Source organism: Aquarana catesbeiana, linkage group LG04, assembly GCF_042186555.1.
Source record: "Aquarana catesbeiana isolate 2022-GZ linkage group LG04, ASM4218655v1, whole genome shotgun sequence".
Taxonomy (NCBI): Eukaryota; Metazoa; Chordata; class Amphibia; order Anura; family Ranidae; genus Aquarana; species Aquarana catesbeiana.
Window position 1 is genome coordinate 439,127,940 of NC_133327.1, and position 27,615 is coordinate 439,155,554.

The window sequence follows — 27,615 nt, forward strand, 5'->3', positions numbered from 1 at the left end:
TCGACATACTCAGATGGAGTAGCAGAATGTGTTTTGGGGTGTAATTTTTACTACATACATATTATGTGTTAGAAATATCTTATAAATTGACAACTTTGTGTAAAAAATAAAAATAAAAAAAAAAAAATTAATTTTCTTTCCACGTTTTCTGAAGACTTGTGTAAAAAAATTAACCGTTCAAAAGACTCATTATGCTTCATATAATATGCGTTGGGGTGTTTGTTTTCCAAAATGGAGTCATTTTGTGGGTAATTCCATTGTCCTGGTGCTCCAGGGGCTTCAAAAGTGTAATAGGTCGTTAGGAAATTAGAGGTGTAATTTATGCTCCTAGAACGCCTGACGGTGCTCCCTGCATGTTGGGTCTTTGTATGTGGCCAGGCTGTGTAAAAGTCTCACACATGTGGTATCGCCATACTCAGGAGGAGTAGCAGAATGTGTTTTGGGGTGTCATTTTTGCTATATACATGCTTTGAGTTAGAAATTTCTTATAAACTGACCACTTTGTGCAAAAAAAATAAGTTTTAATTTTCTTTCCACGTTTTCTGAAGACTTGTGGAAAAAAATGAACCATTCAAAAGACTCATTATGCCTCATAGAATAGACGTTGGGGTGTTGGCTTTCCAAAATTGGGTAATTTTGTGGGTAATTCCACTGTCCTGGTGCTCCAGTGCCTTCACAAATGTAATAGGTCGTTAGGAAATAAGAGGTGTAATTTATGCTCCTAGAACCCCTGACAGTGCTCCCTGCATGTTGGACCTCTCTGTGTGGCCAGACTGTGTAAAAGTCCCACACATGTGGTATTGCCATACTCGGGAGGAGTAGCAGAATGTATTTTGGGGTGTAATTGGAAGTATGCATATGCTATGTGTGAGAAATAACTTGTTATGACAGTTTTGTGGAAAAAAAAATGTCTTCATTTTCCCAAGAATTGTGGGAAAAAATTACGACTTAAAAAAACTCACCATGCCTCTTACGAATACCTTTGACTGTCTACTTTTCAAAAAAGGGTCATTTGGGGGGTATTTGTCCTGACATTTCAGAGCCTCAAGAAATGAGATAGGCCGTCAGTGCATCAGGTGTGATCAGATGTGATCAATTTTTCAATGATTTGCAGCATAGCTTGTAGACTCTATAACTTTCACAGAGACTAAATAATATCCACTAATTTGGGTTATTTTTACCAAAGAGATGTAGCAGTATAAATTTTGGCCCATATTTACGAACAAAAATGACTTATTTGCAAAATGTTATCATAGAAACTAAAAAAAAGTGGGGTTTGTTTTTGAAATTTTTGCTGTTTTTTTCGCTTATGTCGCAAAAAATAAAAAAACCCAGTGGTGATTAAATACCACCAAAAGAAAGCTCTATTTGTATGAAAAAAATGATACAAAATTTGTTTGGGTACAGTGTTGCTTGACTGAGTAATTGGCATTCAAAGTGTGAAAGCGCTGAAAGCTAAAAATTGGTCTGGGAAGGAAGGGTGTGTAAGTGCCCTGTATTGAAGTGGTTAATAAACTGCTAGTTGGTTACTCCCTGCCTAATCAGGTTTTCTGTGTGTGAGAGACAGAGTATTTTTGCTTGCACATGATTGGATGATGTAAGTCAGCAGAGCTTCCCCTCATTAACTAAGCTAGGGAGAATTCCCTTGCAAAGTGCAACTTACCTTGCAAAATGAATAGTCAATTCAACAGTTCTTTTACTAATTGAACCACAATGACTGGGTGGATTAATACAGTGCAGCAATATCTTGCTACAGAACTGACACAGTAACTTTGATTCGGAGAGTGTGTTCATTTATTTTACCTTGCGATTACTGCTTGCGATCATTGAGCATTTTCTGGCCACTGATTTTGCAGTAACAAATTTGACATGGTTATAGGTGCATACTATTGCATATAGAGAGAGCGCAACCTAATGCTCCTTGCTAGTGGTGCTGATCCTTTTCTCAGCTATAATATTCATTAGAATAATTTCAAAATTGAAGTGCTGAAAATTTTCTGAAGACTAAAGATGCTACACTGCTTGGTGGATCAGGATATTATGTTCAGCCTACTGACTGGATTAGAAAACGTGTCGGTGTCTAGGTGGGGAAGACTGGGACTGCTGATGTCACTTTAGACATGCAAATATGGGGTGCATCCCTGACACCCCTGTATTTTTGCCCATCTGAAGTTCAGTGTTCATTAGTGCCACAATTAAAGCGGGGTTCCACCCAAATTTTGAACATTATCTCTATGCATTATCTTCCTTGCCTAGATGCTGACATGCTGTGTAAAAAAATTAAAATCGCCGTAATTACCTTTTTTTTTTCTAATCTTCTTAGCACTTCCTGGTTTTCCTCCCATGGGAGTAGGCGTGTTTTTAGCCTCTCCCAGACCTCCCACAGTCCCCTGGGAGCTAGTCTCAGGCTTCCCAGCATGCATTGTGCAACAGCGTCATCACAACATCTCGGTGAATGCTGGGAGCACAGCATTCTCCGCATCCAGGAAATACATGCTTGTGGGCTTCAAATGCCCACAATGAAGATGGAAACCGCCTTCAGTGAATTTTATAAGTTATTCTTTACAACGAAATCGGACACAGGCGGACTTATTACACAGAACATGTGAGTAGATAATCATGAGAAGAAAAGTTTGTGAATGAACTCCAAAAAAAAAAAAAAAACAATAGATAGGTGGACCCCCGCTTTAAGGACACGAAGTGGGATTTGAAATCGCTTGAGTGTTTCTCTTGGATGTCATTATACCAGCCATAGCTCATATTTATGTAGCCCTTGCATATTCCACAATGCTGTGTCAAGGATATTGCAGATAAAAAACATAAATTTATTAAAACGGATGGGGTGCTGCTACAGTTCAGTGAAGGGATCCAATATTAGAGCAGTATAGATTTTTACACATTAAAAGAGTAGAACCATAATGTAGGGTTCCATTTGCATTATGAACTATGTGGCAGAATCTAAAAGCTTTGATCTTTGACAAGGTAATGTCAGACCAATAATAAAATAAGCTTTACTATGGCATATACTTTATTGACACTTTAGAAGGTCACTCTTGTATTAATATTTGGAAACACACTTAGATACACTCAAATATTCTGTATCTACTCAGACATTTCAAAACATGTACAGGTTCCATGGATGCTTTTAGGTACATCAAGCATTTTTTTTATAGGTGTACTTAAATCAGGGCTCAAAATTTCAAGTTCTGAACTACTAGCTAGGCCTCAAGGGTTACTCGCCACCAGTTGCCCCACCCAACCCCTACCCTACCCCTAATTTTGCCCCCAATAACGCCCTCATAAATGATCTCATGAAATTTAAATGTTTTATGCAGAATTAAGTTAAATTACAAAAATAAACATTAACAACAACTTTATCAGTTCCCCTCAGCACAGCCTCACCAGTGCCCATCAATGCAGGCTCACCTGTGCCAATCAATGCAGCATCACCTGTGCCTATCATTGCAGTGTGACCTGTGCCCATCATTGCAGCCTCACTGTGCCCACCATTGCAGCCTCACTGTGCCCCCATTGCAGCCTCACCCTGCCCACCATTGCAGCCTCACCATGCCCCCATTGCAGCCTCACCATGCCCCCATTGCAGCCTCACTGTGACCAACATTGCAGCCTCACTGTGCCCCCATTGCCCCGCCTCCTCCTAACCCCGCACCTGTGATAGACAGAACGCATCCCAGCATTGGACTGGCGCTCTGTCTATCACAGGCACGGGGTTAGGAGGAGGCGGGGCTGCGTGTGAGGGCATGCAGAGCAGAGGCAATTTCAATGTAAGCTGTTCCGGCGTGCTATACCGCTTTGTGATCCGACGGCTCTCCTTTTCCTCCATGCTCTCTTCCACCGGGGCGATTGCTGGGAGAACGGCTCCCAATCAACCCTGCTGGCGGTGCTCCCCCTCCACTCCCAGTAGGCGAGTGGAAAATTTGAGGGTTGCTTTAATTATAATATTGCAAGTGACTCTAAAGCCTAAACATTTTTTACCTTAATGCATTCCTTGCACCACCCCCACCCTTATACTTACCTGAGCCCTCATTCAATCAAGCGCTGTGCACATCTTCTCTCCCCTCTCTTCCGTGTCACGCTGGCTTTGCGAGTGATGGGTGCAGGGCCGAGTCCTGCTGTCTAGGTCAATGGACGAAGCGGCAGGACTCGGGAGCGAGCACACACAGGAGCCCTCATAGGAAGTGGCTTCCCATTGGGGGACTCCACAGAGAGGAGGGGCTGGGAGGGGGGACCTGAGAAGGGGAGGTTCACGGCTGCTCAGTGCAATTCCATTGCACAGAGCAGGTAAGTATAGACATGTTTGTTTTTTTTCCTTTAAAAAAATGTTTACCTTTACAATCACTTTAATGCATTCTTTCCCTTAAGGTAAAAAATGTTCAGGCATCAGTACCCCCCTCCCCCTTGTACTTACCAGAGCCCTTATTCGTTCCATAGTTGTGCATGTCTGAGGCAGCGGGACCCATTGGTGCCAGTGATGAGGGAGTAGGAAGAGTGGGACCTACACAGACATATAGATACAGACAGTGAGGCTTGGGAGTGAGGCTGCACGAGTGGCCCCCATAGAAAGTGAATTTCAATGGGGGCACTCATCAGAGAGGAGGAGCGCTGAGGGGGATAACAACAGAGGAGGTTCGGCGCAGGTAAGTATAAACTCGTTTGTTATTTTAAAAAATTACAAACACTTTAATTTTTTCCTAACTGATTCACCCAGTCTTGAAAACTTTCTGCTGTGAATCATTACTTTTAATGATATGCTGGTTCACAGTGCCAAATGTAACTTCTAGCTTCTTGAGATGAGATGAGACCACAGTGATTATCAACTGCTATTTCATAAATATTTTGCTTCAATTTAAGTACCCTTTGAGAGTCCAAAATAGTGCATTCCATAAGGGTGATGTGATAAACAGCTTTTAAATTACCTAATTACCACAATGAAGCAACAGATCAGAACAGATGAACACAAGAAACCCTAAGAAATTTGTGAAGCATGGAAATAAAAAAAAAAAATGTGGTGGAACTACTTGTAATAGAGTAGACTTATAGTATAGTAGACTTTTTTAGCTAAATGTTGAAGAGAGATGCAAGTTCCTTATTGGCTGCAGCACCAATCAAACAAAAGTTTTCCAACAAGCCCATTCTTAAGAAGTCGATCATTGGATCGGCTTAACACGAAAGGGAATGGCCACAGGTTTACTGAAATTTTGCCACCCAGATATCAAGGATAATTTGCCACAAATTTGTGGCAGTGTTGAATTGTAAGTCTGTTAACATGCTGTACACTTGCAGAGCATTTGAAGCACAAGTTCTAGTTGACACTTTTCCAATTTGTAGCAAATCTGCGTGGCAAGTCTCTAACAAGAGCAAAGTTGCAGTGGTGAGACTACAGCAAGAGCTCTGCAAGTCTACAGCATGAAAATTCAGCCACAGTGAATTTCAAACCTCCAAAGGTTTGAGTTATGGGTTGGCCCTTGGCGTCCATACTTAGGCATCATGCAGACGGGGCGTTATAAAAAAAAGAGCTGCAAAGCCACTACCAACGCCAGGAAAAAGCCGTTGTAAAAACGCGCTTTTAGTAGCTTTTTGCATTGGCATTAATGCGTGTTTAGCCGCACTAGCTTTTAGCAGCGTTTCTCTGCCTTCCCTGCTATTCAAAATCAATGGTTTCCTATGGGACCCCATTGATTTGAATAGAAGTCGCACCAGAAGTCGGATCATGATGATCCGACTTGCGGCGTGGCTTGTGTGCTGGAAGGTGAACCGCCTAGCCAAAATGGGGGAAAAAAAAAAAAGGCGTGGGGTTCTCCATCTGGACGATACCAGACCCCACCGATCTTAAGGGGAACCCCCACGCCAAGAAAATGACGTAGGGTCCCCCCAAAATCCATACCAAACCCTTATCCAAGCATACAGCTGCCCCAAAGCACCTTGTCCCCATGTTGATGAAGACAAGGGCCTCTTCCTGACAACCCTTGCCGGTGGTTGTCGGGGTCTGCGGGTTTAACAAGGGGGCCCCCAGATCCCAGCTCCCCACAGTATGTGAATGAGTATGGGGTACATTGTACCCCTACCCATTAACCCCCCAAAAAAGTGTCAACAATGAAAACAGTACACAGATTTTTAAAGTAATTTATTAAGGCAGCTCTGGCGTCTTCCAATCTCTTCTCCCTCCTCCGCTGATGTCTTCTCCTCCTCTCTGGTTCTTCTCCCCTCTCCGCTGATGTCTTCTCCCCTCTCTAGTTCTTCTCTCTCTGCGGTCTTTTGCTGGGCCTCCTCTCTGCGCTGTTCTTCCCCTTAGCGTTCTCTCCCGAATGCTAGGTCTGCTGTGTGCCATTAGAATAACATGGAGAGGCATTTTTAAGCTGCAAAAAAAGTCTGACGCTGCTAAAAGCAGCTGTAAAAATGCCCTGTGAGCATGAGGCCTTATACTCCAGAACTGCTGGTCCTGCATTGTACGTGATAACATCAGCGTGTAGCTGATGTATGGCTCTGGGGGAGTGATCGCATGGAGAGGAGGAAGGCTGCTCGTGTGAGGGACATGGTGATTTTTAATGGTACCTCATGAAAAAATAAAATAAAATGTAACCCTTGCAGTGTGGGGGATGCCCCATTGTAAATGTAGTATTTAATTTCCCCAGAATACAACTTTAACTACTTTAATTCTATTAATTTTCCCTTATGATAAAAAAAAGTTAACTTTTATTCTAAGTCTAAAAAAAAATATAAATCACCTCCACACACCCCATGCAAAAAGTACAGTATAGGGGGGAACAAGTGTATGTAAACATCTTTTGCACTGCAATGTGAGATATTGTCACAAATGTCAGAGTGACGGCGATAATTCTAGGGCCATAGTTCATGGATTAACTTCAAAGTGATGACCTGTAAAGGCTTTTAAAGCATCACCTATGGAGAATTTTTGGCACCATCTTTTTTGGCATGCGCAATTTTAAGACTTGACATATTTGGTGTCTGTTTACTCAATGCAACCCTATCTTTTATATCTTACCAAAAAAATGGGTATAATATTCTGTTTGTTTTCACTATAATTCATTTTAGTGTATATTTTCCTGAAAATATGGCTTCTAAACTAAACTATTTTATTTTCTTCTTTTTTCAGGTAATTCAACATTTTTGGATGATCATGGCCCTCCCACCCCAAAGGTAATAGTATATGTATGAATTCTGGTTTATTGCAGATTCCACAGGTTATTTACAAGCCTGATGTTTAATGTAATAACCATGCCTGCAATATACCTGGTCCTATCAGGAAGAAAGGGGCATTGATATTAGCCCCTCCTCTTAGATTTTGGCTGGAATCTTAAAGTGTACGTAAGCCTTAATAATTTGCTCTCTGCTCCATCTGCACAATTTACAGTTAAAAAAAACCTCTTGACTTTGCCAGAAATCTTATGAGCTGATAACTTTCTGTTCCTTCTGCCGGTTCACAAGGAGGGGCTCTGCAGATGAGGGAGAGGATGAGGAAATGAAGTAGACAGGGTTGACACATGTGCTTTAAAATTCAAAGCTGAAATCACACTATGTTAAGTCAAAATCAAAGAGGAGGGTAGGAGCACACTACTTTATATTTCTGGCATCTCAACATTTATTTTTCAAAACATGCAGTTTGTTTACAGATACAAATATGGAAATGTGCATGTATTGCAGACCTTTATCAAATCTGTTTTTTTTGGCCTTGACCTACACTATAAATTGGTTCTAAACCCTAAACATTTTTTACCCTAAAGTATAACTAAAGGCAAAACTTTTTTTTTCGTTTTTTTAGTTATTTTCGTTTTTTTAGTTATGGATAGTGTAGAGATGGATTAGAACACCTGTCAGTTTTTATTTCTGTCTCTACAGTAAAACCTTGGTTTGAGAGTAACTTGGTTTGAGAGCGTTTTGCAAGACAAGCAACATTTTTAAATAAATTTTGGCATGATATACAAGTGATGTCTTGATATACAATTATCGTCATGTCACAACTGAGTATAAAACAGAACAGAAGCGCCTCTAAGTGTAGCAATATGGTTACATTTAATGAAGGTAAAACATTTAGAAACTCACATGGTTGACGAATAAAACAGGCACATCTAAGCATGCAGGCATCCGGGGTAAAGCTGTGCACATAGACCGTCCTCCGCACCACCATCAACGTCATCGCTTCCACGCTGCTCTCCAGAAGCACTTCTATCCTTGCTTTCAAATTGCTCTACTACAAGGTAGTCTTTCTGGTCATGATTGCAGCAGTGAGAGCCGATGGTGCAGAGGACAGTCTATGTGGACAGCTTTACCCCGGATGCTTGCATACTTAGATGTGCTTCTTTTATTCAATCAACCGTGTGAGTTGCTAAATTTTGTACCTTCACTAAATGTAACCATATTGCTACACTTATGCCCTGTACACACGGTCGGATTTTCCGACGGAAAATGTGTGATAGGACCTTGTTGTCGGAAAATCCGACCGTGTGTGGGCTCCATCACACTTTTTCCATCGGAATTTCCGACGCACAGTTTGAGAGCTTGCTATAAAATTTTCCGACAACAAAATCCGTTGTCGGAAATTCCGATCGTGTGTACACAAATCCGACGCGCAAAGTGCCATGCATGCTCAGAATAAATTAAGAGACGAAAGCTATTGGCTACTGCCCCGTTTATAGACCTGACGTACGTGTTTTACGTCACCACGTTCAGAACGATCGGATTTTCCGACAACTTTGTGTGACCATGTGTATGCAAGACAAGTTTTAGCCAATATCCGTTGGAAAAAATCCATGGATTTTGTTGTCGGAATGTCCGATCAATGTCCGACCGTGTGTACGGGGCAATAGAGTCACCTCTCCTCTATTTTATACACTGTAGCTCCTGCTGGATTTTGCTTCTAATCCCCTTGTGGAGGCTGCCATTTGTGGATGGACATTTTATGGTTACACAACCTATCACATTGCTATAATCTTTTTATATGGATTATAGACTGAAGTACTTATGAATAAATGGTTGTGGAACGAATCACCTGAGTTTCCATTATTTCTTATAGGGAAAATCACTTTGATATACAAGTGCTTTGGATTACAAGCATGTTCCCAAAACATTTGTCCTGTTTACCATTATCATTGAAAGTGAAAGTAAAATAAAATCCCAAATTTTGGGTTGTTCTCAGAAAAGTAATAGAGGAGAAATCTTCCAATGGGGTCACTAGTTTTGGTGACCTGGGGGTCCTCAGGGAGTTCCCTTAATTTGGATGGATTTCCTATTACTTCCTGTTTGGCTATGGGACAGGAAGTGAAGGGAAATCTCCACAATGGGACACAGTGGTTATAACCCTCCCTTACTCTATCCAAAATTTAAAAAAAAAAAAATTGCCTATAGCTCTGCTTTGATGCATTTTCTGCATTAAAGTAAAAAATGTTTAGGTAGTAATATTGCCTCCTCTCCTGTGCCACCATATACTTAAGCCCTCAATTTATCTAGCGCTGTGCCTGTCTGTAGCAGCTTTCACAGACTTTGCTGAGGCAGCAGGAGTCATTGTTGGGTCTGAGTTGCATTGTCTATGTCTATGAATGCAGGCATCGTGGCTCGGGAGCTAGCCTGCAGGTGGTACCGCATACATAGGAAGTAATGACCGAGAAGAAAAGGAGCACCAACGGGGAACCCCAGAAGAGGGGGATTGGGGTCGCTCTGTGCAATTCCATTGTAAAGAGCAGGTGACTACAGTATCTCACATAAGTGAGTACACCCCTGACATTTTTGTAAATATTTTATTATATCTTTTCATGTGACAACACTGAAGAAATGACACTTTGCTACAAAGTAGTGAGTGTACAGCTTGCCTAACAGTGTAAATTTGATGTCCCCTTTAAAATAACTCAACACACAGCCATTAATGTCTAAACCGCTGGCAACAAAAGTGAGTACACCCCAAATTGGGCCCAAAGTGTCAATATTTTGTGTGGCCACCATTATTTTCCAGCAGTGCCTTAACCCTCTTGGGCATGGAGTTCACCAGAGCTTCACAGGTTGCCACTGGAGTCCTCTTCCACTCCTCCATAACGACATCACGGAGCTGGTGGATGTTAGAGACCTTGTGCTCCTCCACCTTCCGTTTGAGGATGCCCCACAGATGCTCAATAGGGTTTAGGTCTGGAGACGTACTTGGCCAGTCCATCACCTTTTACGCTCAGCTTCTTTAGCAATGCAGTGGTTGTCCTGGAGGTGTGTTTGGGTTTGTTATCATGTTGGAATACTGCCCTGAGGCCCAGTTTCTGAAGGGAGGAGAACATGCTCTGCTTCAGTATGTCACAGTACATGTTGGCATTCATGGTTTCCTCAATGAACTGAAGCTCCCCAGTGCTGACAGTACTCTTACAGCCCCAGCCCCAGACCATGACAGTCCCACCACCATGCTTGACTGTAGGCAAGACACACTTGTCTTTGTACTCCTCACCAGGTTGCCGCCACACACGATCGAGACCATCTGAACCTAATAAGTTTATCTTGGTCTCATCAAACCACAGGACATGGTTCCAGCAATCCATGTCCTTAGTCTGCTTGTCTTTAGCAAACTGTTTGTAGGCTTTTTTGTGCATCATCTTTAGAAGAGTCTTCCTTCTGGGATGACAGCCATGCAGACCAATTTGATGCAGTGTGCGGTGTATGGTCTGAGCACTGACAGGATGACCCCCCACCCCTTCAACTTCTGCAGCAATGCTGGCAGCACTCATATGTCTATTTCCCAAAGACAACCTCTGGATATGACGCTGAGCACGTGCACTCAACTTCTTTGGTCGACCATGGCGAGGCCTGTTCTGAGTAGAACCTGTCCCGTTAAACTGCTGTATGGTCTTGGTCACCATGCTGCAGCTCAGTTTCAGGGTCTTGGCATCTTCTTATAGCTTAGGCCATCTTTATGTAGATTTATATTGGTGAAGTGATTTCGCGCAAATAGTGGTAAATAATACTCAATCAATTAATCTATACACTTCAAAGGAACATGCATAATGATACGTAATAAATTTTAAGTGTATGTATTGCTTTTTCGTGTAAAAGCTCACATAGTGCTTAATATATTGTGCATAAATATAACTAATCTGGTGAAAATAAAGTTTAAGTGTAAATAGCCCAGTGTGGGTGAAGGCACAATAAAAGAATATTTATATAAAGATCTAAAAAATGATCCAATATGAAAAACAGAAATACTTAAAATTCAAAATGAACACAGTGATAGACAGTCCAATAGTAATGTAGTCAAATGAGATGTAATAGGGTTCTGTTATTATTAAAATCAGCGGGGATAATTCTTCACAATAGTCCTATTGTGGCTCCCTTTTCAATGTGGTCTCACAGGACCCTTACCTCAATATTGATAATAATATGCAGTCACCACTAGGGGGATCCCTTGGTTTTCCTGGATGGTAAATCAGGTAACTCTAGATGGTATAGTGGGCAGTGTTCCTTCTCAGAATGCAGCGGTGTGTAGTCCAATCACATCGTGCAGGGAGGTACCTCCGTATAAGAGAGGGAGCAAGGGAGAGAAAAGAACCTCCAGTAGTGTAATATATCAGGTCCAAAACGTATTTATTAAAATCTAGTAGCATAGACTCTTACACAATAAAAGTTAAAGTTATAGTTATATTTATGCACAATATATTAAGCACTATGTGAGCTTTTACACGAAAAAGCAATACATACACTTAAAATTTATTACGTATCATTATGCATGTTCCTTTGAAGTGTATAGATTAATTGATTGACTATTATTTACAACTATTTGCGCGAAATCACTTCACCAATATTCATTGTTTAGTGTTATGTGTTACACTGATAGATTTTGCTGCAATTTTAATTTTATTGTTTTCATTTTATTGCACACTATTGCACTCACTAGTCCACAGTAGCGCAAAAGCACTTTAATACTACATCTTTATGTAGACCAACAATTCCTTTTTTCAGATCCTCAGAGAGTTCTTTGCCATGAGGTGCCATGTTGAACTTCCAGTGACCAGTATGAGAGAGTGAGAGCGATTAACACCACATTTAACACACCTGCTCTCTATTCACACCTGAGACTTTGTAACACTAACAAGTCACATAACACGGGGAGGGAAATGCCTAATTGGGCCCAATCTGGACATTTTCACTTAGGGGTGTACTCACTTTTGTGGCCAACGGTTTAGACATTAATGGGTGTTTTTTGAGTTATTTTGAGGGCACAGAAAATTTACACTGTTATACAAGCTGTACATTCACTACTTTACTTTGTAGCAAAGTGTAATTTCTTCAGTGTTGCCACATGAAAAGATATAATAAAATATTTACAAAAAATGTGAGGGGTGTACTAACTTTTGTGAGATACTGTAAAACATGTTCGTTATTTAAAAAACAACAAACGTTACATTGATTTTTAAATAGAATGTATATCAATTTTGTTCAGCCTTTATTACATTTAGGACTACAAAATAAAAGGCACACGCATACAGCACTCATCCGACACGTGAGGTATCACCACAAAAGTCAGATCATGGGCAGTAATTCTAGCACTAGTTCTAAAAAATAGTGTGCTGTCCCTTTTAAGAAATAAATCTTTCACTTGATCAATACATAAAGTGCAAACAAACGTCAAAGGAATCACTGTGATATATGGACCCTGAATTTCCCACATATACAGTTTAAGCGGTGATAACAAACAATATATCCGATAAATATAATGACAATTAGTAAACCAACTCTAATTAATAAAAGTCCATGTACAGTGGGGACGGAAAGTATTCAGACCCCCTTAAATGTTTCACTCTTTTTATATTGCAGCCATTTGCTAAAATCATTTAAGTGATTTTTTTTCCTCATTCATGTGCACATAGCACCCCATATTGACATAAAAACACAGAATTGTTGACATTTTTGCAGATTTATTAAAAAAGAAAAACTGAAATATCACATGGTTCTAAGTATTCAGACCCTTTGCTCAGTATTTAATAGAAGCACCCTTTTGATCTAATAAAGCCATGAGTCTTTTTGGAAAAGATGCAGCAAGTTTTTCACACCTGGATTTGGGGATCCGCTGCCATTCCTCCTTGCAGATCCTCTCCAGTTCTGTCAGGTTGGATGGTAAACGTTGGTGGACAGCCATTTTTAGGTCTCTCGAGAGATGCTCAATTGAGTTTAAGTCAGGGCTCTGGCTGGGCCATTCAACAACAGTCACGGAGTTGTTGTGAAGCCACTCCTTCATCATTTTAGCTGTGTGTTTAGGGTCATTGTCTTGTTGGAAGGTAAACCTTCGGCCCAGTCTGAGGTCCTGAGCACTCTGGAGAAGGTTTTCGTCCAGGATATCCCTGTACTTGGCCGCATTTATCTTTCCCTCGATTGCAACCAGTCGTCCTGTCCCTGCATCTGAAAAACAAGGCCAAAAAGTTCTATCTTGGTCTCATCAGACCAGAGAATCTTATTTCTTACCATCTTGGAGTCCGTCAGGTGTTTTTTTAGCAAACTCAATGCAGGCTTTCATGTGTCTTGCATTGAGGAGAGGCTTCCGTCAGATCACTCTGCCATAAAGCCCTGACTGACGGAGGGCTGCAGTGATGGTTGACTTTCTACAACTTTCTCCCATCTCCCGACTGCATGTCTGGAGCTCAGCCACAGTGATCTTTGGGTTCTTCTTTACCTCTCTCACCAAGGCTCTTCTTCCCCGATAGCTCAGTTTGGCCAGACGGCCAGCTCTAGGAAGGGTTCTGGATGTTCCAAACGTCTTCCATTTAAGGATTATGGAGGCCACTGTGCTCTTAGGAACCTTAAGTGCAGCAGACATTTTTTTGTAACCTTGGCCAGATCTGTGCCTTGCCACAATTCTGTCTCTGAACTCTTCAGGCAGTTCCTTTGACCTCCATGATTCTCATTTGCTCTGACATGCACTGTGAGCTGTAAGGTCTTATATAGACAGGTGTGTGGCTTTCCTAATCAAGTCCAATCGGTATAATCAAACACAGCTGGACTCAAATGAAGGTGTAGAATCATCTCAAGGATGATCAGAAGAAATGGACAGCACCTGAGTTATATATATGAGTGTCACAGCAAAGGGTCTGAATACTTAGGACCATGGGATATTTCAGTTTTTCTTTTTTAATAAATCTGCAAAAATGTCAACAATTCTGTGTTTTTATGTCAATATGGGGTGCTATGTGTACATTAATGAGGAAAAAAATGAACTTAAATGATTTTAGCAAATGGCTGCAATATAACAAAGAGTGAAAAATTTAAGGGGGTCTGAATACTTTCCGTCCCCACTGTATATATGTGGAAAAAGTGCTCGACGTGCAGTATTTTCTCAAAAGTGCTGAAGTGCTCAAAGGTGCTCCTTCAATGATAGATGGCCGCTTGCCAAATGATGTGGATCCTGAATTACAGGGATCATAAAGGCATAATATCCATTCACTGATTGGTAATGCTCATATCAAAACTGCATCTTAGTAATATGCTCCATAATTGATTGAATTAGACCACACAGTGTCTGCTTAAATCGCTCACAAATGGGATCATGTGGGAAGCAAGCAGGGAGAGACTCATAGTGTAATACAGCAGGATATGTTTTTGTTAAAAACGGTAATTCCTTATTATTTTATGTTGATCTTTCAAATAAAATTTTGAACGAGGAAAGGGTAATTCCACTTACATTTAAGCAGTTAATATCAGGCTTCAAATATGAAAAAATGCGGCCTCAGTATCACTCAATTCGCCGGCAAGTGGTGATCTCACACACACTCCGCCTTTTTGTGTGTTTCCCCAAAATTGGTGTCTTCTGGGATTGAAGAATTGTGTGCATCATCAGCAGTCACCATTTATTACAGCCGTGACACCGGGAGTGCCCGACCAAGGAAAGCAGCCTTCCGAGAGGGAGATTACCTGTACAGGGATGTGGGTTTCTCAATTCCATATAAATAATTAGTAAGAGCTGACAAAAAAGATACTCTTTAAACAATAAAATCTTAAAATCCAAAAAACAAAGAAAAATGTAAAAACGTCCTCCTCGAAAATAAATGATACAATGTAATCCTGCATAAAAGAGCTCCCTCTTTTGGCTGTATATATTAACAACAATGCATGAAGAATATACAAGCACCACTTGCCTACCACCCAATCATATAAACATTAAAAACATATTGTATGCAAGAAAATCATATAATAAATCAAAAGTAACATTACAGTTGGAGAGACCAAAAGTTCCTCCTAACCCTATTCATGAAAATATGAATAAAATAACGTAAAAAGAAAAAAGACGAAAAATAAAAACTTACATTGCATAATTCTAGCACTAGACTTCCTCTGTAAATCTAAAATGGTAACCGTTAAAGGCTTTAAAAGCGTCACCTATGGATAGTAAATATTACGTCGTTTGTCGCCATTGCACGGGCGTGCACAATTATAAAGCTTGACATGTTTGGTATCTATTGACTCGGCATAACATCATCTTTATATTTTACAAAGAGCTTGGGTTATATAGTGTGTTTTTTGCATTAAAATTCAAAAAAGTGTAATTTTTCCCAAAAAATTGTTTGAAAAACTGCTGCCCAAATACCCTGTGACATAAAAAATTGCAACACCCACCAATTTATTCTCTAGGGTTTCTGATTTTAAAAATATAAAATGTGTGGGGCTTTTAACTAATATTTTAGCAACAAAATACAAATTTTTACATGTACACAAAATTGTCAAAGAAAAGGGCCTGGAGCTGAAGTGCATATACGGTGCAAGTACATACCTTCCCTTTTCAATCTGCAGTGCTATAATTTTCTGTAAATGCAATGCAATATGGCAGCCTGGAGGCATTCTGTACACAGATGATGTACTGAACACCCCCAGAAATGCAATTCCCTGCGTGTTTGATTGGCTTACTGGTTTTCCCAGAAGTTTGAACTAAGATACAAGTCAGGGCATCCCCTGCAACAAAAATGTCATTTTTGATGAGTTACTCTCAAAGGGAAATCACATCTAGAGGGATGCAATCCCTGCAATTTTCCTCATTAGAACTCTGCAAGCACAGCAGCTGATAATTGTGAAACCAATCCCATTCACATTCATTTTGCACATGGACACAAACGGCTATTTCTTCAGAATAACAAAAAGTAGGAATCCGCAACAAAGTTTAATATCCCTTCAATGTACATAGATCAACCAGAGGGTAATGTTTTTTTCTCAACTAAAGTGAAGGCCAAAATGTATTCTGCTAAGGCCCCTTTCACACTTGTGCGACTTATCCTGCGATTTGGGACTGCACAGTCGTGTGACAAGTCGTACCCCATGATTTACAATGAGTGACATTCATATCTGTGCGACTTCATGTCTCAGCGACTTCAAAGTAATCCCTGCACTATTTTGGTCTGACTTTGATGTGACTTGAGGTCCATAGACCTCAAGATTACACAGGTATTGCTTTGAGTCACGTCAAAATCGTGGCAAAATCACGCTACTTTCAGGTCGCACAAGTGTGAAAGGGGCCTAAATATCTTTGGTAAAAAAAATCTCAATAAGTGTATATTAATTGGTTTGCTTGAAAGTTAAAGTGTCAACAACTATGGTAACAACTATGGTATATATGTTTGAAAATTGATCAATCCTGATGTACTGACTGCCTATCTCACTATCTCATATCTAAGGGATTTGCCCACTTAATGACCAGGCCATTTTTTGAAATACTGTGTCGCTTTAACTGACAATTGCGCGGTCGTGCGACGTTGTACCAAAGCAAAATGTGTGTCCTTTTTTCCCACAAATAGTGCTTTCTTTTGGTGGTATTTGATCACCACTGGGGTTTTTATTTTTTTGCTATAATAAATATCCCAAATTTTTTTTAAAAAATAACATTTCTTAATCAGTTTAGGCCAATATGTATTCTACTACATATGTCTGGTAAAAAAAATCGCAATCGGTGTATATTGATTGGCTTGCGCAAAAGTTATAGTGTCTACAAAATAGGGGATATTTTTATTGCATTCTTCTTATTATTTATTTTTTTTTACTAGTAATGGCGGTGATCAGCGATTTTTTTTTTTCCAGCGGGACTGCAACATTGCAGCAGACAGATCGGACACTTTTGACACTGATTACTGTGTAAATGTCACTGGCAGGGAAGGGGTTAATACTAGGGGGCGATCAAGGGGTTAAGTGTTCCCTACGGAGGTGTTTCTAACTGGGGGGGTGGGACTGACTGGAGGAAGAGCGAGATTGCTGTTCCTAATCACTAGCAAAAGCAGATCTCTCCCTTTTCCCCTGTCAGAACGGGGATCTGTCTGTTTACATTGAGAGATCCCCGTTCTGGCTCTCTGTGGAGCGATCACGGGTGGCCAGCAGACATCGTGGCTGCCGACCACGCGTATCGGCTTCAGCATCGCGCTGGGGGGGATCATGCGCCTCCAATAGCTCTTAAAGTGGCCAACGTACAATGATGGCGGTTCGTGCGGCCATGCCAACCTGTCGCAGTATAACTGCGGCAGCTGGTCGGCAAGTTGTTAACCGCTTATGGACCGGAAGATTTGCCTGCTTAATGACCAGGCCTTTTTTTTGCGATAAGGCACTGCGTCACCTTAACTGACAATTGTGCGGTCGTGCGACGGTGTACTCAAACAAAATTGACGTTCTTTTTTTTCCCTCAAATAGAGCTTTCTTTTGGTTGTATTTGATCACCTCTGCGGTTTTTATGTTTTTGCACTAAAAAAAGCGTCAATTTTGAAAAAAAAAAATATTTTTTACTTTTTGCTATAATAAATATCCCCAATTTAAAAAAAAACAAAAAAAAAACAAACAATTTCTTCATCAGTTTAGACCAATATATATTCTTCTACATATTTTTGGTAAATCACAAATCAAAAATCACAATAAGCGCATATTGATTGGTTTGTGCAAAAGTTATAGCGTCTACAAACTATGGGAAAGATTTATGGCATTTTTATTATTTTTTTTTTACTAATAATGGCGGTGATCTGCGATTTTTAGCGGTACTGCGACATTGCAGTGGACAGATCGGACACTTGACACATTTTTGGGACCATTGACATTTATACAGCGATCATGGCTAAAAAAATGCACTGATTACTGTGTAAATGTCACTGGCAGGGAAGGGGTTAACACTAGGGGCGATCAAGGGGTTAATTGTGTTCCCTAGTGAGTGTTTCTTACTGTATGGGGATGTGACTAACTGGATGCAGGTAGCCCAGCCACCTGATGCCTGGCCTGACTGACAGCTGCCGAGGCCAATTGCAGGCGAGAATCCCGTGGCCTGTCGAGTCAGCGCTCGAAATACAGGGGCAGGCCTTAGACGATAAGGAGCTGACGTATAAGGTCCAAGCAGGAGGAATTTGATGGGAGATTCCCGGGCCCCTGGCATGCGTCTTGCACCCAATAGTTTGGCGGCTCCTGCGCTTTGGTAAGCTATGCTGGTGCCAACAGTAAATAGGCTGACAAAGGCCCAGGTGCCAAGATGCAATTTCTAATCGCAATGGTGACCTGGCGCCTGGGATTTGTCGAGCCCTGTGCCAAGCGGTCTATGATGTGTTAATTGTTTGTTACACAGTAAAAGGTGTGAATCATTGCCAATTTGCTAGGATAAAGATTTTAAAGCCGCATTATATGTGGTTGAAAGGTTCCACCAAGGCCCACCAAGCTTTGTGGGGTTTTTTTTATCATCTGAAGCTACTAATCCTGATGGTCTTATGAGTATCTTAAAGCTGAACGCCATGATCAGCAAATGTTCTCTAAATACTAGAGGCCTGTATGTTCTTTATGTATATGCTCCTGATCTGTGCAGTAATCCAGGGTGAAACTGCCTCTATGCAGGATCTTCCTTGGATAAAGACTAGTCACTGCTGCTGTCTCTCCATGGGCAATATGAATAGTCTTATATTCACTTCCTCCTTCCTCTTTATGCAGGCAGCCTGCAGTGCGTGGACTTGCTAGGTGCCTCTCACAGCTTTACAGGATAATATCTGGGCTTCTCAATACAAAAGTATAAGTAAACATTTCATAATACAAAGTGCTCATGTGCAGTAATAAATTCATATACATCTACTTAAAGTAATACTAAAGTCTTGTTTATTTATTTTTGTTCAAAAATAACAAACATGTTATAACATCCTTCCTGCTCTTTGCAGTGGTTTTGCACAGAGCAGCCCAGATCATTCCCTTCTCTGGTCCCTCGCCGACAGTCCTGGCCCCTCCCTCCTGCTGAGTGCCCCCACAGCAAGCAGCTTGCTATAGGGGCACCCGAGCCAAGCCGCTGCTCTGTGTGTCCATTCAGACATGGAGCCGTGACTTAGCCCCAGCCCCTCTCTCTCATTGGCTCACTGACTTTAATTGACAGCAGCAGGAGCCAATGGTGCCTGCTGTGTGTCTCAGCCAATCAGGAGGGAGACAGTCGAGTCTCTCGTGCAACATCGCTGGATCAAGATGGGGCCCAGGTAAGTATTAGGGGGGCTGCTGCACACAGAAGGGTTTTTATCTTAATGCATAGCATTAAGATAAAAAACATTCTGCCTTTCGAACCACTTTAAGCAACGTGCCAATCTGCATATATAACCAATCCACAAAGTGCTCAAGTGCAACACAAGTTAATTTCTAATGATCCCAAGTCCCTAATGCCCCAATACAAAGGTGCCCCTTTTTTGCACAGTTTTTATTTTATATCTTGTATTCAGATATTTGGGGCAACAGCAGTTTCCTGAAGTAGGGTTTATTGCAGGACACTGAGCACAGGGCTATCATCTATTTTACAATATCTGGATTTGTAAGAGCATTCGCTGCACACAAAGTGGATTTATATTTTTGTTACTATTGAGGAATATATTTGAATGAAAGTTTTTCTGCCTTAAGGGCCTCATCTAGTTGTGCAAAGCTCCAATTGACGTAAGCCAGGGCGTACGTCATCATGCAAGCATGCCAAACGTCAGCCATATTGGATGTGGGCAATATCGAATGTTTGGTTTTATACAGCACTGTTTTTTCTTTGAAAACTACTTTGAATTGATGCAGAAGACTGTAGATGCGGTGGGAGTCATTTGCCGTGGTGTGCCTACATCTCTGGATAAAACAGGAGCCAGTGTGTATTTCTATACAAAGCTGTTTTTGACTACTCTTTAATTTGAGGGTCAACATTTTTTCGGTAAGTCTCCTCTTCGCATAGAGTGGTGTGCACGGATAGGGTTCCATGTGTCAGTATTTTGGATATATTTGGTATACTATGAAGAGTATGGGAACAGTCACTCTGTCTTTGGAGTTGGGACTTTTTTGTTCCACATGACCTTTTCTCTATACTTTTAATGCACATACAGTTAGGTCCATATCTATTTGGACACAGGCACAATTTTAGTTTTTTTTTCAGGTATTTACCAAAACATATTAAAGCTTTAGTTATATAATGGATATGGGCTGAAAGTGCACACTTCCATGTTTAATTTGAGGGTATGTACATCCAAATCAGAGGAAGGGTTTAGGAATTTCAGCTCCTAAGACTAGCCACCCCCCTTTTTCAAGAAATCAAAAGCTGTTGTTTCATGGCCAGGTGTGGGCTACTCCTTTGTTATATCTTCATCAATTAAGCAGGTAAAAGGTCTGGAGTTGGTTCTAAGTGTGGTATTTACATTTGGAATCTATTGCTGTGAACCTACATCGTGCGTTCAAAGGAGCTGTCCATGTAAGTGAAACAGGCCATTGTAAGGCTTCAAAAATTAAACAGATCCATCATAGAGATAACAGCAACATTAGGAGTGGCAAAAATCAACAGTTTGGTACATTCTGAGGAAAGAAGAACGCACTGGTGATCACCGCAACATAAAAAGGCCTGGACGTCCACGGAAGACAACAGTGGTGGATGATCGCAGGATCCTCTCTATGGTAAAGAAAAACCCATTCACAACATCCAGACAAGTGAAGGATACTCTCCAGGAGGTGGGCGTATCATTGTCAAAGTCTACAATCAAGAGAAGACTTCATGAGAGCAAATACAGAGGGTTCACCACAAGGTGCAAACCATTCATAAACCTGAAGAATAGAAAAGCCAGATTAGAGTTTGCCAAAAACATCTAAAAAAGCCAGACCAGTTCTGGAAAAGCATTCTATGGATGGAAGGATGAAACTAAGATTAATCTGTACCAGAATGACAGGAAGAAAAAAGTGTGGAGTGTGGAACAGCTCATGATCCAAAACACACAACTTCATCTGTAAAAAATGGTGGGGCAGTGTGATGCAAATAAAAATAAAAAAACCCAAAAAAAGGGTTAACGCTGCACTAGAAAGGTGTATATTGATATGTGAGTTGTAAAAGCCGCCAGCACTAAAAGTCTAATACTAAACTCCAATACATCAAAGAACAAAATAAGTGCAGCGCTAAAGCTAAATATGAATAGTATATCATACTACAAATAACCATAAACCGGTAATTGATCCACCAAAAATAACCATAAACAGATAATTGATCCACCAAAAATAAATGAATGAAAAAAAATAAAAATTATAAAACAGAGAACAGGTCTCCCATAGAAGACAAAGACAGATGTCTCACCATATACCACAAGTGAAAAAAATTATTGTGTAAAGTGATAAAATAAGTCCCAATTATGAATATTACAAAAACTCAAAAAAGTCCATAAACAGGGTGAGTTGATGACCAGAGTGCATATATTCAGAAGAGATGTGACATAGGTGAGTCCAGCATCCAAAGTGATTCGCACCCAAGTGAGATATGAGGCTCCTTACCAGCTCGCGGTGACCACCATAACAGTGGTCTCACCAGGCATCTGGGAAATTATCAGGTCACCCACAAACCTATATCGATATCCCCAGTAGTAAGCGATATCCCCAGTAAGAAATCTCAAGCAGAGATCAGCAGCAGGAAAGGCATAGTGAGCAGTGCTGCCTGGGATCCTGCAGACACTGGAGCCTGGACTAGGAGACACCTGGGACTAGGAGACACCTGGGACTGTGCACTCACCAATGGCTTGGGCTCCTCAGACAGTACCACGCTTACTACTGGGGATATCGATATAGGTTTGTCACATCTCTTCTGAATATATGCACTCTGGTCATCAACTCACCCTGTTTATGGACTTTTTTGAGTTTTTGTAATATTTATAATTGGGACTTATTTTATCACTTTACACAATCATTTTTTTCACTTGTGGTATATGGTGAGACATCTGTCTTTGTCTTCTATGGGAGACCTGTTCTCTGTTTTATAATTTTTATTTTTTTTCATTCATTTATTTTTGGTGGATCAATCCTCAGTGTGATGCAAAGTAATTCTCCTGCGCTCAGGTGTTTAGCTTCAGACATTAGAATACGTTTGAGGCAGTGTGATGGCATGGGCATGCATGGCTTCCAGTGGCACTGGGTCATTGGTGTTTATTGATAAGACAGAAGCAGCCGGATGAATTCTGCAGTGTTTAGAGATACACTGTCAGCCCATATTCAGCCAAATACAGCAAAGTTGATTGGACGGTGCCTCACAGTACAGGTGGACAATGATCCAAAACACAATGCAAAATCATTGCAGGAGGTTTTGAAGGAAAAAAGTGGAATATTCTGCAATAGCCGAGTCAGTCACCTGATCTCAACCCAATTGAGCATGCATTTCACTTGTTGAAAGCAAAACTGAATTCAGAAAGACCCACAAACAAAGAACTGAAGACAGCTGCAGTTAGAGCCTGGCAAAGTACCAGAAAGGAGGAAACCCAGTCTTTGGCAATGTCCATGGGTTCCAGACTTCAGGCAGTCATTGCCAGTAAAGGATTCTCAACAAAATATTAAAAATTAACATTTTATCTATGATTATATTCATTTGTCCAATTACATTTGAGCCCCTGAAAATGGGGAACTATGTATAAAAATGGTTGCAGTTCCTAAAATTTGCACTTGATATTTACGTTCAACCCCTTGAATTAAAGCTGAAAGTCTACACTTGAAATTAATGTGGATTGTTTTGTTTGAATTTTATTCTGGTGGCATACAGAGCCAAAAGTATGCCCGTGTCCATATCTACAGTTAATGGACCTAACTGTATATGATTCATATTGAATATATTGCACGTTAGTTTGTGTTAAAGTACATTTGATATATGTGTTAAAGTACTTTGATATACAATGTATGCACACGACATGCCTTAATAGGGTAACATCTGAATTTATGTAATCAATGGTCATATTTATTGATTGCTTTCATTTATTTTTATTTTTAAAGGATAAGTTCATTTCCTGAACATGTTACACCTGTATTTAGCATCCTACACCTCACTCCCACTTCCCTGTGATAGTGGGCAGGGTTGTTTTACCCACACCTGCTGTCACAAAAGTATATATATTGCTTCCATCCATCAATTCTGCTAGACCTTTTTCTGGATCTCTGGATCTCTCCTGTCCTTTGGCTCAAGCTGTTTTGTCTCTTATTTCAGTACTTATTAATATGGTTAAAAATATCTGTGAAAGTCTGAATTGACACATCCCCTCTATACAAATAACTTTTGTAGCTGTTCTCATGGCCTCGATTCCTGTATTGCATATCTTACCAAAAACAGATTCCCCAATGAAGGTATTAATTTAGGAGAACGTTCTGAATCTAAAGCTGAACTAACCACTGTATCAAAAATTTACTCCCAGAATGTTATCTTTTCAAATTAAAGGTAGCCATACATGGCTTGATTTACTGTGCGGGCTGAACAAAAGTAAAACATTTGATTTCCCCTCCATGCTAACCGCTTGAATGGAGGAATCTTCACTGCCATCTATTGTATTCAGGCTGTTTCGGCACCCATGATATTTTCCTTGTCAAAAGAAGTTTATTGAGTATACAATGTTATAAAGATACATAAAGTAAGTTTACAAGGATCTATAAAGTAAGCTCATTGTTTTACAGTAGGGTTTATATAGGTAAATATCATGAAATTTCAAATATTAAACATTGGGTTCACGTAAACCTAAATTAAAGATATATATAATTTCCTTAGTTACTTTTGTAGGTATTTAAATGATTTATACCTACTATACATATTGTTTACAAGTAGAGTGTATATAGGGCAAATAAATTCTGATAATGAGCTTTAATCGTAAGGTGGAGAAAAGGAAAGAGAAAGAAGAAAAAGGGTTGAAAGGTAGAGGTATGGTCCACAAGGTTGTCCCGCTCGTCAGTTTATTATTCTTTTTAGTTCTCTTTGAAGCCTTAGAATGGGTGTCTCTGTAAGTCATTTAATCTGTTACCATGGCAACAGGACAGAGTCATTGAAGTTTGACAGGAACTGTTGTTTTATCCAAGGATGCCAAAGTTTTTCAAATTTTGGAATTTGATTTTGATCGATGGCTACCATCTTAGCATGGGACATTGTATTATTCATTCTGTGAATTGTTTCTGCTAGTACCAATGTAGGAGATTTCCATGCCTTGGCCACTGTTTGTTTTGCAGCCGTTATTAGTTGGATCATAAGTTTGAATTGAGAGAGTGTTAACCATTCCGGTTTTAGATTAAGTAAAGTTAAATATGGATCTGGTTGTATTATTTTTTTAAATATTTTAGATGCAATCACGAAGACTTCCTTCCAGAAGGTTTGGATTACTGGGCACGTCCACCATGTGTGTAAATATGTGCCTATTTCTGGGCATCCTCGAAAACAAAGAGCTGAGGTATTAGGTGAATATTTTGCCACTCTAGCGGGTACAAGGTACCAGCAAGTTAGGACTTTATAATTTGTCTCCAGTGCTAAGATGTTGGGTGAAGATGACTTAGATGTGAGCCATATGTTAGACCAGTCCGTGTCTTCCAAAGTTCGTCCCAGGTCCTCCTCCCACCTCTGAACGTAAGAGGGTCTATTAAGATTTGCTACTCCATATAATTGATTATAAAGTGATGAAATTGTACCTTTAGCAAATGGATCTTTTGTACAGATTGATTCAAAAATGGATAATTGGGATAATGGTGTATCCCCCTTTAGGAATGGTGTATAGAAATTTTTGATTTGGAGATATCTAAATATCTCAGAGTTTGGTAGATCATATTTTTCTCTAAGCGATGGGAATGAAAGGAATGATTTAGATGCTATGAAGTCATTTAGTGTCTGAATGCCTGATGTTGTCCAAGCTTTAAAAGAATTTGGGTAGATCCATGCCGGATAAAAGGCCGGATTTCTGATAAAAGAAAGGAGAGGATTGTGTGGAGATTGTAACTGATATTTGGTTTTTAGTTTATCCCAGAGAGATAAGAAGTGTTTAGTTATGGGATTATGAATTTTAAAGCGGTCTTTAGGATCAAGCCATAATAAATTTGATATTAATAGAGGGTCATTTTCTGAAGCCTCTATAAATACCCATAATGGGATTTCCTGTTTTGCATGGTATTTGGACAGACTGGCCAAATGTGCTGCTCTGTAGTAGTTAGTAAAATTAGGGTATCCCAGGCCTCCTTTATTTTTGGGAAGATGTAGTGTGTGTATAGGTATACGTGGTTTAGAAGAGCCCCATATAAACGAAGTTGCTCTTTTTTGTACTATTCTCAAAAAATAGGAAGGAATTGGAATAGGGAGGACTCTGAATAGATAAAGCAATTTGGGTAGAATAGTCATTTTGATTGCATTAATCTTCCCTATCCAGGATAAAGGAAGTTGCGACTATTGTTTTATTAGATTTGTGATCTGTCTTAATACAGGAGGATAATTGGTTGAGAATAAGTCAGAATGAGATGCTGTTAAATGAATTCCAAGATATGGGATTGATTTTTCTGCCCATGTGAATGGGAGTGCAGCCCTAGCCGGGATCAATTCCATGTTTGTGAGTGAAATATTAAGCACTAGGCATTTCTTAGGATTAATCATAAGGCCGGATAGGGCTGCAAATCCATCAAGAGCTGGTATTAAGTTAGGACCAGAGACCTGTGGTGATGATGATAGAAAAAGTAATATATCGTCTGCAAATATACATAATTTGTGTGTAATACCTCCTACTTCAATGCCAGTCATAGTTTGGTTTGTTCTGATGTATTGGGCCATGGGTTCGAGTATAAGGGCAAATAATAAGGGAGATAATGGGCAACCCTGTCGGGTACCTCTTTCGATATTAAAGGCTTCAGATTTGTATCCAGCATATTTTATATAGGCTTTGGGTTTATTATATAATGCTTTGATCCATGTTAAAAAGTGGGATCCAAAACCCCATTTTTGTAATGAATATTGCATATATTGCCAGGATACTGTGTCAAATGACCTCTTAATATCGAGAGATAGAAAACATAAAGGGATTTTCCGTTTTTTAGCAATATGTGCCAATAACACTGCCCTGCGTATATTATCGCCTGTCTGTCTATTTGGCATGAAGCCTACTTGATCTCTATGTATTAATTTTCCTATAATGCTATTGAGGCGTTTTGCTATTATTTTTGCTAATAATTTAATATTGAGGTTTAACAGAGAGATAGGCCGATAATTCACACAGGAAGTATCGTCAGAAAGGGGTTTTGGGATCATACAAACAATTGCCATTAGTGTTTCTTGCCGAAAAGAATGTCCATCTAGAAGTTTGTTAAAAGTTTCAGTGAGAATGGGAGAGAGTATTTCTGAGAATGTTTTATAGTATAAAGCTGAGTAGCCGTCTGGGCCTGGTCTTTTGTTAAGTTTTAGGTCTTTTATGGCGTTAGCAACTTCATCTATAGTTATAGGCTCATCCAAACTGCTTTTTTGATTCTGAGATAACTCAGGTAAGGTTATTTTTGAGAAGAAGGATTCAGCCTCTGTAGGATTAAATTCATTGTTTGTCTTGTATAAAGTTGCGAGATGTAAGTGAAATTTATGGACTATTTTAACTGGATTACAAGTGTAAACATTTTTTGATAATTTCAAACGTATTGGTTTGAAAGATTTGTTAGTTGAATTTAATGCCCGAGCCAAATATGTACCTGGTTTGTTTGTATTCATGTAGAAATTGTGTTTGGAGCGTTTGAGGGATTTATCAACTGACTCAGTGAGAAATAGATCGTATTCCAATCTAGATTTTTCCAGATGAGATTTTGTACTCTGAGATGGATTTTCTTGAAATGATATGTAGGCTGCATTAAAATTGAGTTCTAGTTTTTTTGCTAGATTTTTGCGTTCCCGTTTAAATAGTGCCATTTGTCTTTGTATTGTACCACGCAAGACAGGCTTATGAGCTTCCCACAGTGTTATTGGGGAGATGTCTGTTGTATTATTAATTGATATGTATTCCTTTAAAGCTTGTTCAATGGCCATCTGATGTAGTGGGTGTTTGAGCATTATGTCCGGTAAGTACCACGTTGGGTCATGCGCTTTTGGTATGGCTGAGGCTATAGTAGTGTATACTGCATTATGGTCAGACCACGGAATCGGAATTATATCTGATGCAATATTTTCTGGTATCATTCCTATTGTTAGAAAAATATGATCTATTCTGGTGAAAGTTTGATGAGAGTGCGAGAAATAAGTGAATTTCTTTTTCATTGGGTTACTTTCTCTCCACGAATCTACCAGATTGTATTTGGAAAGAAGTTGAGAAAAAGGTAATCTAGAGGTTATTTTGGATGGTGTAAAAGGTGATTTATCTAGAAATGGGAGGAGGACCTGGTTCGAATTCCCAC

The 27,615-nt window shown here is 39.9% G+C and overlaps 1 protein-coding gene across 2 annotated transcripts in view; it reads left to right on the top strand.

The window, feature by feature from the left end:
• UST (uronyl 2-sulfotransferase) overlaps positions 1-27,615 on the top strand; it is a 770,399-nt gene that overhangs the window by 285,456 nt on the left and 457,328 nt on the right. For both annotated transcript variants that reach the window (XM_073627439.1, XM_073627438.1), the window contains exon 2: positions 7,136-7,179. In XM_073627439.1, the coding sequence (XP_073483540.1) occupies positions 7,136-7,179 (44 nt within the window). The remainder of the gene's footprint in view (positions 1-7,135; positions 7,180-27,615) is intronic.